Source organism: Anomaloglossus baeobatrachus, chromosome 10 (genome assembly GCF_048569485.1).
Source record: "Anomaloglossus baeobatrachus isolate aAnoBae1 chromosome 10, aAnoBae1.hap1, whole genome shotgun sequence".
Classification (NCBI taxonomy): Eukaryota; Metazoa; Chordata; class Amphibia; order Anura; family Aromobatidae; genus Anomaloglossus; species Anomaloglossus baeobatrachus.
This window is the reverse complement of record NC_134362.1, coordinates 33,320,739-33,337,069: the sequence shown is the minus strand read 5'-3', so window position 1 is coordinate 33,337,069 and position 16,331 is coordinate 33,320,739. Positions and strand designations below refer to the sequence as shown.

The window sequence follows — 16,331 nt, the reverse complement described above, 5'->3', positions numbered from 1 at the left end:
CCTACTAGATGTTCTATGTATGTGGCAGGCCGACCTCATCAATCAGCTCTACCAGGGCAAGCTGAAGGACTACGTCCGCTGCCTGGAGTGCGGCTACGAAAGCTGGAGGATCGACACTTTTTTAGATATTCCTCTCGTCATCAGGCCGTATGGCTCCAGCACAGCATTTGGCAGTGTGGTACGTATACCCTGATTTGCTTATGGCTCGGGGAAATCCTCCTGTGATCTCCTATTATCTGCAGTATTAGCCATCTGCATGTGCAGCAATATCATGTGTGTAGTCACAATTTCTCCTTTTTAATCTGCAATTTAATATTCTGGCAGTGTAGCAAATACTCCTCCCTATTCAGACTACGACTACATGAAAATACACTGCCCAATTTCATCTGTCAAGATGGGGGGGGGGGGGGGAGAGAATCCATACACATCAGAAGGGTGCCTGATTTTGTCCATTTCACCAACATCAGGCTAAAGCTTCCCATACACACTGGACAAACCTACCGACTGGTCCGGCTAAGGCTAGTTTCACACATCCGGCTTTTTGCCGGATTCGGCGCACGCCAGTACAGTGTATACAGTACAATGGCAGCGCGACAAGCGCCGGTCACATGCTGTTATGTGACCGGAGCATGTGACCCGGAAGTTGCGGCGCTGCCACTTTTACTGTATACACTGTACTGGCGTGCGCCAAATCCGGCAAACCTGCGAAAAGCCGGATGTGTGAAGCCGGCCTAACTGGGAGCCCCCCGCCTCTCCTCCGACAGATGTCTAGATAGTTAAGGATCCGGCATGTCTGATTTCACACTGCCGATCCTTTTTGTTCTCCGTCAGCAGAGATGTCTAGCGGACCCATCGTTCAGCTAATTTATGTGAATCGGGGGGTTTTAAGTCGGGTGGTGGTCTTAAAGGGAACCCGTTACTAGATTTAGCGACTATAAGCTGCGGCCACCACCACTGAGCTCTTATATACATTCTAGAATACTTATAAGCATAAGAGGACAACTGAGTTTTAAGGTGAAAAAAAAATAAAATACAATTTTATTAGGACAAAATATTAAAAAACGGGTACAATTTGCATTTCCATGTGACACAACAATAAAATACATATATGAAATAGAAGTTAATTATACAAATGAGGTAGTACGGTGGGTAGGCAAAAGGTGGTAACTGTATATACACCCTTGTCCCTAGATAACCTATGAGCAATCACTGGGTAAAAAGTTTTACCGCCATCAAAGAAACACAAATAGACACAATATATAATCAACAACATATAATAAAAACAGTGATTAAAAAGATAAAAAAAAAACACAGCAGAGCCCACAAAATTGATGATGCAACAGTTTATAAAAAGGACGAAAAACTCAAATTTTCATTGAGTCCCCTAGGACTCAGAGTGTCGAGCGTCACGATCCATTTTGCCTCCCTCTAGGCTAGTGTTTTTTTTTGTCCAGCAGACACACTTGGACACACTTACCCATGAATAAGCGACTATAATCCTTTGCGAAACGTACGTCGGGTCCTCCACGTAGAGCTCCTATCCCACCGGCAGGCTGTGTGCATTGGCGCCTTAGGTATATCCCATTACCTTTAACCTTTCTTTGATGGTGGTAAAACTTTTTACCCAGTGATTGCTCATAGGTTATCTAGGGACAAGGGTGTATATCCAGTTACCACCGTTTGCCTACCCACCGTACTACCTCATTTGTATAATTAACTTCTATTTTATATATGTATTTATTGTTGTGTCACATGGAAATGCAAATTGTACCCATTTTTAATATTTTGTCCTAATAAAATTTTGTATTTTAAATTTTTTTTTTCACCTTAAAACTCCGTTGTCCTCTTATGCTTATATGAATTGGGGAGTGGTATGGGTCCAACACCCTTTATTATATTGTGGTTGGCTCTGCATTGCTGTTAAAATTGTGCCGCAGAATACTGTATATAAGAGCCCAGGCCGCTGTGTAGACCGTAAAAACCACTTTGATTATACTCCCCTATGGAGGGGGGGCGGGGGCAGTCGGGTCCGATGGGTGTCGCTGCTCTCCGGTTCGACGGGTGTTGCTGCTTTCCAATCCGGCGCCTCCTCTCTGCGGTGATCGCCGTCCACCTTCTTCTGAGGCCCGTGTGCATGACGCGTCCTAGGTCATGCACCCCGGCCGGCATTGCGCCCCTGCTGGGGGCAGATCAAAGTATAGTATTGCGCATGCGCGTTCAGTGTTCAACCTTTGCTTGCGCATTACAGTATTTTAATCTGCCCACAGCAGTTCAGATCAATGCCGGCCTGTGTGGGTGACGTGGCTCTTATATACCGTATTCTGGAATGCTGTATATAAGGACTCACTGGTGGTGATCGCCAATTCTGGTGACAGGTTCCCTTTAACATGCATAGATTGCTTGATTTGTCTATCTTGAATTCTAGGAAGAAGCATTGCATGCCTTCATTCAGCCCGAGACACTGGATGGTCCGAACCAATACTTCTGCGAGCGCTGCAAGAAGAAATGCGATGCCAGGAAGGTGATGAGCCCAGAAGTGATCTATAGATAAATCTATGTTGCCATCACGCGCTTGTGAGTGATAATGTCCCCTCCACAGGGTCTACGGTTTTTGCACTTTCCGTACCTCCTGACTCTGCAGTTGAAGAGATTTGACTTCGATTACACCAGTATGCATCGTATCAAGCTGAACGACCGCATGACCTTCCCAGAAGAGCTGGACATGAGTCCTGTTATCGACGTCGAAGATGAGGTAGGTTCATGTAGGTGCAAATGGGGCAAACTCAAAGTCCACTGACTCGTGGTCCGATCAGCGAGGTCCCCTGCAGGTTTTTAGGAGTCTTCAGACTTTTGATTCTAATACAGAGAGATCTTGCATAAGAACTATTATTATTATAGCGCCATTTATTCCATGGCACTTTACATGTGAAAGGGGTATACATAATAGGGACAAGTACAATAATCACAAACCCTACAAGGCACAGACTGGTACAGGAGGAGAGAGGACCTTGCCCACGAAGGCTCCCAGTCTACAAGGGATAGGTGAGGATACAGTAGGTTAGGGTAGAGCTGATTGTGCGGCGCTGTATCTGACTGAGGGTTACGGCAGGTTGTAGTCTTGTCGGAAGAGGTTGGTCTTCAGGTTCCTTGTGAAGCTTGTCAAGGTAGGCGAGAGTCTGATGTGTTGTGGCAGAGCATTCCAGAGTATGGGGGAGGCACGGGAGAAATCTTGAATGCGATGGTGGGAAGAGGAGATGAGAGGGGAGTAGAGAAGGAGATCTTGTGAGGATCGGAGGTTACGTGCAGGTAAGTACCGGAAGAGTAGGTCACAGATGTAAGGAGGAAACAGGTTGTGGGTGGCTTTGTATGTCATGGTTAGTGTTTTGAACTGGAGTCGTTGGGCGATGGGAAGCCAGTGAAGGGAATGGCAGAGAGGACAGGTCAGGGAGTAGCAGGGGGAGAGGTGGATTATCCGGGCAGCATAGTTTAGAATAAATTGTAGGGGTGTGAGACTGTTAGAAGGGAGACCACAGAGCAGGAGGTTGCAATAATCTAGGCGGGAGATAATAGGGGCAGCCACTAGTGTTTTTGCAGCTTCTTGGAAAAGGAATGTTCGAATCCGGGAAATATTTTTGAGTTGGAGGCAGCAGGAGATGAAGAGGCGACATTGCTAACGATCTATCGTCAGTCACGTCGTTGGTGACGCACATACGGTGCCGTTAGCGACATCGCAGCGTGTGACACCAATCACCGACAATCAAGGAGTGCAAAAAAATGTGAAAAATCGTTGCTCGTTGACACGTCGTTCATTTTCTTAATATCGCTGCTGCAGGTACGATGTTGTTCGTCGTTCCTGCGGCAGCACACATCGCTATGTGTGACACCGCAGGATCGACTAACATCTCCTTGCCTACGTCCACCGGCAATGCGGAAAGAAGGAGGTGGGCGGGATGTTACGTCCCGCTCATCTCCGCCCATCTGCTTCTATTGGACGGCTGCCTTGTGACCTCACGAACTGCCCCCTTAGAAAGGAGGCGGTTTGCCGTCCAGAGTGACGTCGCAGGGAAGGTAAGTGCATGTGACGTGTGTTAGCGATGTGCCCATGTCGCACAACCGACAAGGGCGGGTACGCTCGCTAGCGATATTGGTACCGATATTGCAATATCTAAAGTACCTAAAGTACTCTTTACTCCCAGGCAGCGAGCACGTGGGACCGGGGAGAGTGAGCAGCCATTGACATTCATGGATGTGTCAGGTGGGAGGAGATGAGTGAGGAGGAAGAAAGATGATGAATTCTGTTTTGTCCATGTTCAGTTTTAGGAATCGAGCAGAAAAAAGGATGACATGGAGAGACATTGTGGGATTCTGGTTAGTAGGGAGGTGATGTCGGGTCCAGAGAGGTAGATCTGTGTGTCATCAGTATAGAGATGATACTGGAAGCCGTGGGACTCTGAGCTGTCCCAGGCTGAAGGTGTAGATGGAGAACAGCAGGGGTCCAAGAACTGAACCTTGGGGGACACCAACAGTTAGGGGGCGACATGAGGAAGTGGTGGGAGAGTGGGAGACGTATACAGCAAAGTGTGTGTGTTTGACAGTCAATGGTCGATTTTTTTTTTAATCTGATGGCTACACGTTGAGAGAATTTCCTGGTGTAAATTGCAGAACATGCGCCAGATTCTACCATGGACCGGCTCATGGAAAGAGGCTTTCTAGTTGTATTTGAATACCATTTAACGATTGCAATGTTGTAATATGTTGGTCAGTAGGCTGGGCTTGCTGGGAATTGTAGTGGAAGGTCGGTCTCCAGGAGCCGAGCTGCTCCTCGCATTGTGATTCACACGTTCATCGCCCCCGACGTGACGAGAGCTGTCTGTTACACTTATGTTTTTTCTTTTTGTAAGAAGTCTCCTCAGACGGAGAGCTGTACGGACAGCGGGGCAGAGAACGAGGGGAGCTGTCACAGCGACCAGATGAGCAATGATTTCTGCACAGATGACGCCGTGGACGAAGGAATTTGCCTGGAAAGCAGCAACAGCGTTGACAAACCAAACAAATCACCGGAAAAGGTGAATTGAGCCTGACGGGCGGGATGACGCCGAGCAATGCGGAGCATGAAACCTTACATGATTTTTCTTTCCTTTTTACATTCTAGAATTCTTTGTATGAACTTTTCTCTGTGATGGTCCATTCAGGCAGCGCTGCGGGCGGACATTACTACGCTTGTATCAAGTCTTTCGCTGACGACCAGTGGTACAGCTTCAATGATCAGCACGTCAGTCGGGTGAGTTTCCGAGAATCGGATACAATTTGTTACACTCTTACATAGTGATGAATGTTAGTGATGAGTGATTTACACAAGTACATACTGTGCCTTGAAAAAGTATTCATACCTCCTGAACTTCTCCTCCACATTTTTTTTTGTGTTTATACCCACAAACATAAATGTATTTTATGTGATATGCCAACACAAAGTTCCAAATATTTGGAAAGTGTAAATAAAATTATACATCTTTTTTCTCTGACGCCTCATTGGGGGACACAGGACCATGGGTGTTATGCTGCCTATCCATAGGAGGACACTAAGTAGATGCAAAAGCATAGCTCCTCCTCTGCAGTATACACCCCCTGGCCGGCCCAGGCAACCTCAGTTTTAGCTTAGTGTCTATAGGAGGCACTTCCTTTCAAGGTTTGTTATTTTTTGAGGGAGACTGTTTCCTTTTGGGACCGATCTCCCACTACCTTCAACGGGCGGGAACGTGAAATGTTGCCTACACGTACCCCCTCCTGCAACGCTGGATCCTGGGCTGGACGACGGGTTCCACAGACACCGATTTTCCAAAGCCCAGGGTAGAGGCCTGGGCCCCTATAGCCCAATTCCTCAGCCCCTCTTTGCAGGCTCTGAGTTGAATATGGCACCAATTCCTCAGCCCCTTTTTGCAGGCTCTGAGTTGAATATGGCACCTGTGTGACCGGACACAGCAAGCTGACTCTATTTTCACTGCCTGGACTGAAGCACTGTTTAAGGTGAGATCCCCCCTGACTGGTTTCCCAGACAAAGGGAGAAAAGACGGTGCAGGGAAGGCTCCCAGGACATTTACAGTATTTATTATGAGAAAGTCCCTTGCTGAGTGCAAGGAGCAGAGCCCCAAGGATCCTGCACACACAGTGTTAACTTTTCTCTAGCTTGCTGGCTGGAGGAGGGGAAGTCACTCCTGTTTGCAGAGAATCTGCACAGATAATTTCCCAGTGGCGGGGGAGGGCCCAGGGCTCAAAGACTCACGCTGTTTATTTGCTCTGTTTATTTGCTCTAGCAGAAAAGCCGGCTGATAACCACCAGTGACAGGTTGTGTGCTGACTGTAGGGAGAGGGAGGAAAACTGTCAGAAGCTCCTTTCCAGCCGTTTTTACTACCCACAGCAGGGGGGGGGGCACACAAACTTCATCTTCGCGCTCTTTTAGCGCTAAGCCCCCCCCCCCCGCGGCAGTGATAAGCCCCGCCCCCCCCAGGAAAGCGTGTGAAGATCTCCATAGAGCTTAATCCTTCCTGAGGACAGGGCCATCGGCTGATTCTGGTGAGGTGCTTGCTTCACTTGTAGCCCTGCTGAGCATTGCTCCTCCTCCTGGCATACTCATATTAGGAACATGCTGAATTCTAAGGGCACTAAGAGTGCTAAGGCCCACATAGTCTATTATTCAGCCTGCACTGCCTGCCACGCTAAGCTACACCTCTTCTCTCTGTGAGTCCTGTGTCCCTATAGCCCCCCAAGACCCCCCTGCCACCACCGCCGCAACAGTCAGCCCAGAGCCTAGGGCTCCCAGCCCACCGGAATGGGCACAGTTTCTGTCCCAATCCATGGAAAAACTGTCACAGAACCTGGTTTCCGCCACACCCTTCTGGGTCCCTGGACGGAACGCAGCCTGAGGATACCCTGAGGAGGATCCTTCTGAGGTAATCCGGGCACATGCTTCACCGGTTGCAGGGATCAGGAAAAGAGCACACGGCCGGGTGTCTCCAGCGGGCTCTCCCTCGGGAGCACACAGGGCAGGCTCTCCCACACGCTCCACGGCTTCTGAAGAGCTGGAGGAGGGAGAATGCTGTTTATACCAGGAGGATTCCTTGGTTTCAGCCTCCTCAGATGATCAAACTGCAATAGACTCCCTTATAGCAGCAATCAACCAGACTCTGCATGTGGAGATCCCCCATCCACTACCACTGACCATGCGGTCTCCTTTAAGAGGGCAAGGAAACCCCAAAAGGTTTTTCGCTGATCACCCAGAGTTTCAGGATATCCTCACAAAGCAAAGGGAGAAGCCTGACAGGCGCTTCGGTAACCGAAAACTCATGGAGTCCTAGAGCCAGCAGGATACACCCACGGTATCCTGTGTCCCCCCAATGAAGCGACTGAGAAATGTGTTTACTTCTATCTCAAACTTTTATATATCATATTTAAAGGTAAGGTCTCGCGTTTTTTTATTTTTGTATTAATAAGTGATTATAAAATCAAGTATTTTTAATACAAAATTAAATTCACTGTTTTTTTTATTCAGTTTTTATTTAATTCTAGTGTTACTGAAACACTGGGGGCTGCCATCTTGGATTTGCTGTGTGTAAGGACAGTTAGTCACCTCCTTTATGGCAGCGCCCAGGGCATTCACTCTGATAGTCTGACTGCGACCCTATACTTAATACAGTGACCGTGTTTGCTGTGAAATGGACGTGCACCCTGGGCTGTCCAGATCACAGCACAGGGAGGAGATTAGCGCCATCTTTGTGGAGCACACAGTGTATGCTGTGTGCTCCATTTTCACCCTGTCACCCGCTGGGATGGATGGGGTGAGTACCGGCGCCGGGCAATAATGATTGCACAGTAACTGATTTTGCCACGCCCTTTCTGCATTCTGCCGCTCACCCAATCTGTTCACACCCCCCTCCCAGCTCACCTCGGGCCTCCGCTGTTCGTACTGTGATTGCTGATAGGACAGGCTGCCAGGGGGCGCAGGTCTGAGGTGAGTGCGGTATGACATCTGTAGTGCAGTGCTGCTCATGCTGCAGATCACCCCTCCTCGCCGTATGTCATTTCGGACCTCCGATCCCGGCCGGCAGCACAGTATATGGGGGCACGGGATACAGCCAGCGGGGCATAGGGATACAGTGCGGTGCGGGATTCAGTGCATTGCGGGATTCAGTGCGGTGCAAGATACAGTGGAGCACTATGCAGCTGGCCTTAGTGACACTTTAGACATATTAGGATCACTTTGCGGTCACCAACATAATGGCTCCGCACTGTGATCCTAATCTTCATCATCCCTTATCCTTATGGAAGCACCCAGATTGGGAGAGGGAGCTGTGACATCACACACAGGAGCAGACTCCGCCCACTTTTACTGCAGCTGTAATGTGAACTAGTTCTACAGTAGCTCTACAGTAGGATTTCAGCAGCTGCTTCTCCTAGTGTTTGAGTGGAAAATATCAAACTTTTAATTTTTTCTATATATATTTTTCTCAATTAAAAACAAACAATATTTAAACATAACATTAATATTTTATATTTCTTTCAGTTATTGAAAAAAAAAATATATTTTTTTACATCATCTTCACTTTAAGGTGGGTCAAGCAGAGTCCTTTTCCTGAAGGGGTCTAGTTGCCAAAACTGATAATGGAAGTTTCCACTTAGTTCAGTTCCCTCTCTAATTAACGTATTTTTCGCTTTATAAGATGCACTGGATTATAAGATGCACCCCAAATTTAGACATGCATGCGCAGATGGAGTTCTCATCCAAGGGCTCCATCTGCGCCCGCTCCCGGCGCCATCATTTGAAACTGGGACCGCGGACAAACTGGGTAACCTGCTGGCCGCCCGCCCCTCACGCACAGAGTGGCAGCCAGCAGGCTGCCCGCCCAACCTGTATGCAAGCGGCCGAGTACCTGTGATTGCGTGTGGCAGCCGGGTACCTGTGGCTGTGTGCGGGAGGCAGCCGGGTACCTGTGGCTGTGTGCGGGAGGCAGCCGGGTACCTGTGGCTGTGTGCGGGAGGCAGCCGGGTACCTGTGGCTGTGTGCGGGAGGCAGCCGGGTGGCTGTGTGCGGGAGGCAGCCGGGTGGCTGTGTGCGGGAGGCAGCCGGGTGGCTGTGTGCGGGAGGCAGCCGGGTGGCTGTGTGCGGGAGGCAGCCGGGTGGCTGTGTGCGGGAGGCAGCCGGGTGGCTGTGTGCGGGAGGCAGCCGGGTGGCTGTGTGCGGGAGGCAGCCGGGTGGCTGTGTGCGGGAGGCAGCCGGGTGGCTGTGTGCGGGAGGCAGCCGGGTGGCTGTGTGCGGGAGGCAGCCGGGTGGCTGTGTGCGGGCGGCAGCCGGGTGGCTGTGTGCGGGCGGCAGCCGGGTGGCTGTGTGCGGGCGGCAGCCGGGTGGCTGTGTGCGGGCGGCAGCCGGGTGGCTGTGTGCGGGCGGCAGCCGGGTGGCTGTGTGCGGGCGGCAGCCGGGTGGCTGTGTGCGGGCGGCAGCCGGGTGGCTGTGTGCGGGCGGCAGCCGGGTGGCTGTGTGCGGGCGGCAGCCGGGTGGCTGTCAGTGGCGGCTGCCTCCTGCAAACGGGCACAGGCACCCGGCTGCCGCCCGCACGCATGCACACGACTTCCCGCACGCAGCCACAGGCACCCGACTGCCGGCTGCTCGATCGCCGCACATACAGGACCCTAAGGTAAAGCTATATTTGGATTTTAAGACGCACCCCCCATTTTCCTCCCAAATGTTTGGGAGGAAAAGTGCGTCTTATAATCCGAAAAATACGGTGATTGTCCAGATACCTCAGTGTTCAGTTGCATCCTATTCATGAAGCTGTTGTAGTTGAGGCCAAGAAATAAATCCAGGTATTTGGAACAGCCAGGCCACCATCATCCTTATGATGATTTAGGATATTTCTCTTAGTAGCTAAGGATTCCTCCGGATGGGATGCAGGAGCAATGTGAAGTGCGTCTTCTAGGCCATTCCCTACTTCTTTAAATTTTTGGATGATTGATTAGATGTTCAGAGCTTGGGCCATTTTGTTAATACCTAACCCTGCTTTACTCTTCTCAACAACTTTATCCCTGACCTGTCCAATGTGTTCCTTGGTTTTCATGATGTTGTTTAATCCCTAATGTTCTCAAACCTCTGTGGCCTTCACAGAACAGCGGTTCTTATATTGAAAAGAAATTACACACCGGTGACCCCATTTACTAATTGTGACTTCTAGAAGCAATTGGTCACTCAGGATTTTATTTAGGGGGGACTGAATACAAATGCACGTCACAAATTTCAGGTTTATAGTTTTAAACTATTAAAACTCGTATCATTTCCTTTACACATACTTGATACTTTGGGTTCATATATCCCAATAAAATACATTTGTTTGTGTAAATTAAAAAGAAAGTGGAAGAGTAAATGAATGAACCTGGTGCCGTATCGATCCTCTTGATCAGTTATGGGTTTTTTTCTGGTCTTGTTTTTTCCTTTCTACTGTGTATAGATATACAGTCATATGAAAAAGTTTGGGCACCCCTATAAATGTTAACCTTTTTTCTTTAACAATTTGGGTTTTTGCTAATTTTGTTTCATTTATCTAATAACTGATGGACTGAGTAATATTTCTGGATTGAAATGAGGTTTATTGTACTAATAGAAAATGTGCAATCCGCATTTAAACAAAATTTGACCGGTGCAAAAGTATGGGCACCCCTTATCAATTTCTTGATTTGAACACTCCTAACTACTTTTCTTTGTCGCTCCATTGGGAGACCCAGACAATTGGGTATATAGCTTCTGCCTCCAGAGGCCACACAAAGTATTACACTTTAAAAAGTGTAACCCCTCCCCTCTGCCTATACACCCTCCCGTGCATCACGGGCTCCTCAGTTTTATGCTTTGTGTTGAAGGAGGCACACATTCACTCAAGCTCCCATTTTAGTCAGCAGCAGCTGCTGATTGTATCGGATGGAAGAAAAGAGGGCCCCCACAGGGCCCCCGGCATGCTCCCTTCTCACCCCACTAAGTCGGCGGTGCTGTTAAGGTTGAGGTACCCATTGCGGGTACAGAGGCTGGAGCCACATGCCGTTTTCCTTCCCCATCCCTTAGAGGCTCTGGGAGAAGTGGGATCCTAACCGGTCATCCATTCACTGGGACCGGGCTCCCTCCGCAGCCCCTGTGGGAATCTGACGGACAGGAGACTTGGTATCATCAGGGACAGGGCCCTGCATCTAAAGGTACTCTGTGTCCCCTTGGGGACGGTGCATGGAGCGATTTTGTCACAGACGCTGCAGCGGCTGCTGTATTTTTATGACGACCGGGACTACCGCGCCGACCGCACCTGTTTGCCGGCCGCGGTATTAAATTTAGTCCCCGGCTTCATGCGGCCTAGTACCATAACTCCCGCCCCCAGGCCTGCCAGTCAGGGGTAAGGGCGGGACGGTCGACCTGACGTCGACAGTGAGGGCTGGAGCATACTTTAGGTTTCCTCCCCCCCCCTCACTGATCACTGTGGGGCACCAGATTCCCGCACTTTATTAGTCGCCGCCCACGGCTCCCTCCTCCCCTGAGAGCTCCGGCAGCCATTTTTTAAACACATTCTGCCGGTGGAGGACTTCTGGAACGAGCTCTGCAGCTCTGGGAGACCCAAGGCAGGGAATCTGGTGGACACACACCGCTTTGGGCGGTCGGTAAGCCACACCGGTCACCCGGTGCTGGTCCCCCTAGGGTGCCGAAGTGTATATATATATTTGTATACATTTTCTCTGTTCGGCCGCATTGTTTTGCTTTTGGCTATATACCCTCAGCGATCACTCTCCTAGAGACAACAGCATGTCGTTCACAAGGAGCAAGGGTGCCAAGACACAGGGTTATTTTGCAACCTGTACATCTTGTGCGGCTATGCTACCTGCAGGTTCCACCTACCCTCACTGTGAGCAATGCTCGGGCCCTGTTGCACTCGCTCAGCCGGAGCCTCGGGCACTGGTGGGACCCTCGGTTCAGGTAGAACCGCCGGCTTCCCCTGTCCAGGTGGCAGGGACAGAGTTTGCAGTTTTAGCTGAGAAACTCTGAGTCGCTTTCACAATCCATGGCTCAGTCTATGGACAAATGGTCTGCTAAGATACTAGAAGCCTTGCAGTCCAGATCGGCCCTTACACAGGCCCCGGGCACTGCGGGATCATCGCCCCCAGGCCCCTCTCGGTCTGCGCCGCAGCGTGCTCCTGGGGTGGCACCTAGGTCTCACGGGGAGGACTCCGGCACGGACCGCAGTCCCAGACCGGCTAAGCGGGCTCGCTGGGAATCTTCCCCGACTTCATCACGCTGTTCGGGGTCTCAGCTTGAGGACTCTCTGGAGGATGAAGCGGAGGTCGCAGCTCAGGGCTCTGACCCTGACGTTGCTCTCAATCTTGATACACCTGAAGGGGACGCCATAGTAAATGACCTTATAGCGTCCATCAACCAGGTGCTAGATCTTTCTCCCCCAACTCCACCTATAGAGGAGTCGGCTTCACAGCAGGAGAAACACCAGTTTAGGTTTCCCAAGCGTACACGGAGTGCTTTTTTCGATCACTCTTCAGAGATGCTGTCCAGAAGCACAGAGCATTTCCGGACAAGCGCTTTACTAAGCGCCTTAATGACACACGTTACCCCTTCCCCTCTGACGTAGTTAAGGGTTGGGCTCAATGTCCCAAGGTGGATCCTCCAGTCTCTAGACTGGCAGCTAGATCCGTAGTATCAGTGGCAGACAGTTCATCGCTCAAGGATGCCACTGACAGGCAGATAGAACTCCTAATGAAATCCATCTATGAAGCCACAGGCGCGTCTTTTGCCCCGGCCTTTGCAGCCGTGTGGGCACTCCAAGCTATCTCAGCTTGTCTGTCTGAGATTAATGCGGTCACACGTGCCTCTACTCCGCAGGTTGCGTCTTTGACTTCTCAGGCGTCGGTATTTTCATCCTACACCATGAATGCCGTCCTGGACTCTGCTAGCCGTACAGCGGTAGCATCCGCCAATTCGGTGGCAGTCCGCAGGGCCATGTGGCTACGCAAATGGAAGGCAGACTCTGCTTCCAAGAAGTTCTTAACCGGTTTGCCTTTTTCTGGAGACCGATTGTTTGGCGAGCGATTGGATGAAATTATTAAGCAATCCAAGGGAAAGGACTCGTCCTTACCCCAGTCCAAACCAAACAAACCTCAGCAACGGAAAATTCAAGCGAGGTTTCGGTCCTTTCGGCCCTCAGCCAGGTCCCAATCCTCCTCGTCCAACAGGCCACAGAAGGACCAGAGGAACTCTTATGCATGGCGGTGACGGTCTAAGTCACGTCCTCCAAAGACCGCCGGAGGCACCGTCTCCAAGGCGGCCTCCTCATGACTTTCGGCCTCCCCAAACCGCATCCTCGGTCGGTGGCAGGCTCTCCCGCTTTTGCGACGCCTGGTGGCCACATGTCCAAGACCGATGGGTGAGAGATATTCTGTCTCAAGGTTACAGGATAGAGTTCAGCTCTCGTCCTCCGACTCGTTTCTTCAGAACATCTCCGCCCCCCGAGCGAGCCGATGCACTTTTTCAGGCGGTGAACACTCTGAAGACAGAAGGAGTTGTGATCCCCGTTCCCCTTCAGGAACGTGGTCGCGGTTTTTACTCCAACTTGTTCGTGGTGCCAAAAAAGGACGGATCATTCCGTCCCGTTTTGGACCTCAAACTGCTCAACAGACACGTGAGAACCAGACGGTTTCGCATGGAATCTCTCCGCTCTGTCATCGCTTCGATGTCCCAAGGAGACTTCCTAGCATCAATCGACATCAGGGATGCTTATCTCCATGTGCCGATCGCACCAGAGCATCAACGCTTCCTGCGTTTCGCCATCGGGGACGAACACCTTCAGTTTGTGGCACTGCCTTTCGGCCTGGCGACAGCCCCACGGGTCTTCACCAAGGTCATGGCATCCGTTGTGGCGGTCCTACACTCTCAGGGCCACTCGGTGATCCCTTACTTAGACGATCTCCTAGTCAAGGCACCCTCCCGGGTGGCATGTCAACACAGCCTGACCGTTGCTCTGGAGACTCTCCAGAGGTTCGGGTGGATCATCAATTTCCCAAAGTCAAAATTGACTCCGACCCAATCACTGACTTACCTCGGGATGGAGTTTCATACTCTCTCAGCGATAGTCAAGCTACCGCTGGACAAACAGCGTTTGCTGCAGACAGGGGTGCACTCTCTTCTTCAGGCACAGTCGCACCCCTTGAGGCGCCTCATGCACTTCCTGGGGAAGATAGTGGCAGCAATGGAGGCAGTCCCCTTTGCGCAGTTTCATCTGCGTCCACTCCAATGGGACATTCTCCGCAAATGGGACAGGAGGTCGACGTCCCTAGACAGGAACGTCTCTCTTTCTCTGGCAGCCAAAACCTCTCTTCAGTGGTGGCTTCTTCCCACTTCTCTGTCGAAGGGAAAATCCTTCCTACCCCCAACCTGGGCTGTGGTCACGACGGACGCGAGTCTGTCAGGGTGGGGAGCGGTTTTTCTCCACCACAAGTATGAAAAAACCGTGATGGTCTGGCTCACTGCTTAGGTGGTGCTCAGGAGAACTTTACAAATAGATAATCAAAAAACTCCGGCACTCATTTGTGATGAAAGAAATTTTGGTTCTTTATTGCATATCCATTAATTAAACACAACGTTTCGGCTAATGCCTTCTTCATAGACTGGAAATTTCAATAAAAGTAAAAAAATATACGTCAGTACCATAAACATATATATATTCTCATACATATATACAAATCGGTAATCCCATGTAACATCAAATTTGAAAAAAAGGAAGGTTTATTTTACCTAATAGATGAGAAAAGCTCTATTTTAAGAAGAACCTCAATTGTACTTGTGTACAGTATATCTAAGGAAAAAACAAGAAAGCAACCAAATGTAACAATGGAAAGATGGGTTCAAAATCAAAGTCTAAAAGTGACAAGTGGTATACAACATACCTAATGAGAGCTCACAGTATTCTATGGCTCCATATATGAGAACATTCAACTCTTTCCCTTGCAGCCAAAACCTCTCTTCAGTGGTGGCTTCTTCCCACTTCTCTGTCGCAGGGAAAGTCCTTCCTGCCCCCATCCTGGGCTGTGGTCACGACGGACGCGAGCCTGTCAGGGTGGGGAGCGGTTTTTCTCCACCACAGGGCTCAGGGAACCTGGACTCTGACAGAGTCCTCCCTTCAGATCAATGTTCTGGAGATAAGGGCAGTGTATCTAGCCCTAAAGGCGTTCCATCGGTGGCTGGAGGGCAGGCAGATCCGCATACAGTCGGACAACGCCACGGCGGTCGCGTACATCAACCACCAGGGCAGCACGCGCAGCCGTCAAGCCTTCCAAGAAGTCCGGCGGATTCTGCTGTGGGCGGAGGCCACAGCCTCCACCATCTCCGCAGTTCACATCCCGGGCGTAGAAAACTGGGAAGCAGACTTTCTCAGTCGCCAGGGCATGGACGCGGGGGAATGGTCTCTTCATCCGGACGTGTTTCAAGAGATCTGTTGCCGCTGGGGAACGCCGGACGTCGATCTCATGGCGTCTCGGCACAACAACAAAGTCCCAGCATTCATGGCACGGTCTCAGGATCACAGAGCTCTGGCGGCGGACGCATTAGTTCAGGATTGGTCGCAGTTTCGACTGCCTTATGTATTTCCTCCTCTGGCAATGCTGCCCAGAGTGTTACGCAAGATCAGGTCCGAATGCCGCCGCGCCATCCTCGTCGCTCCAGACTGGCCGTGGAGGTCGTGGTACCCGGATCTGTGGCACCTCACGGTGGGTCAACCGTGGGCACTCCCAGACCGACCAGACTTGCTGTCTCAAGGGCCATTTTTCCATCTGAATTCTGCGGCCCTCAACCTGACTGTGTGGCCATTGAGTCCTGGCTCCTAGCGTCCTCAGGGTTATCTCAAGATGTCATTGCCACTATGAGACAGGCCAGGAAACCAACGTCCGCCAAGATCTATCACAGGGCTTGGAGGATCTTCTTATCCTGGTGCTCTGATAAGGGTTTTACCCCCTGGCCGTTTGCCTTACCCACTTTTCTTTCCTTCCTTCAATCCGGAATGGACAAGGGTTTGTCTCTCGGCTCTCTCAAGGGACAAGTATCGGCGCTTTCCGTGTTTTTTCAAAAGCGTCTAGCCAGGCTTCCGCAGGTCCGCACGTTCCTGCAGGGAGTTTGCCACATAGTCCCACCTTACAAGCGGCCGCTGGAACCCTGGGATCTTAACAGGGTTCTAAGGGCTCTTCAGAAACCACCTTTCGAGCCGCTGCGGGATGTCTCTCTATCACGTCTTTCGCAGAAGGTGGCTTTTCTAGT

At 50.6% G+C, this 16,331-nt stretch overlaps 1 protein-coding gene across 1 annotated transcript in view; it reads left to right on the top strand.

Moving 5' to 3' along the window:
- Positions 1-16,331, top strand: part of USP47 (ubiquitin specific peptidase 47) — a 107,396-nt gene that overhangs the window by 36,801 nt on the left and 54,264 nt on the right. Inside the window, exons 8-12 of the mRNA XM_075326721.1 lie at positions 29-178; positions 2,426-2,521; positions 2,600-2,752; positions 4,902-5,066; positions 5,153-5,281. Coding sequence (XP_075182836.1) covers positions 29-178; positions 2,426-2,521; positions 2,600-2,752; positions 4,902-5,066; positions 5,153-5,281 — 693 coding nt within the window. The remainder of the gene's footprint in view (positions 1-28; positions 179-2,425; positions 2,522-2,599; positions 2,753-4,901; positions 5,067-5,152; positions 5,282-16,331) is intronic.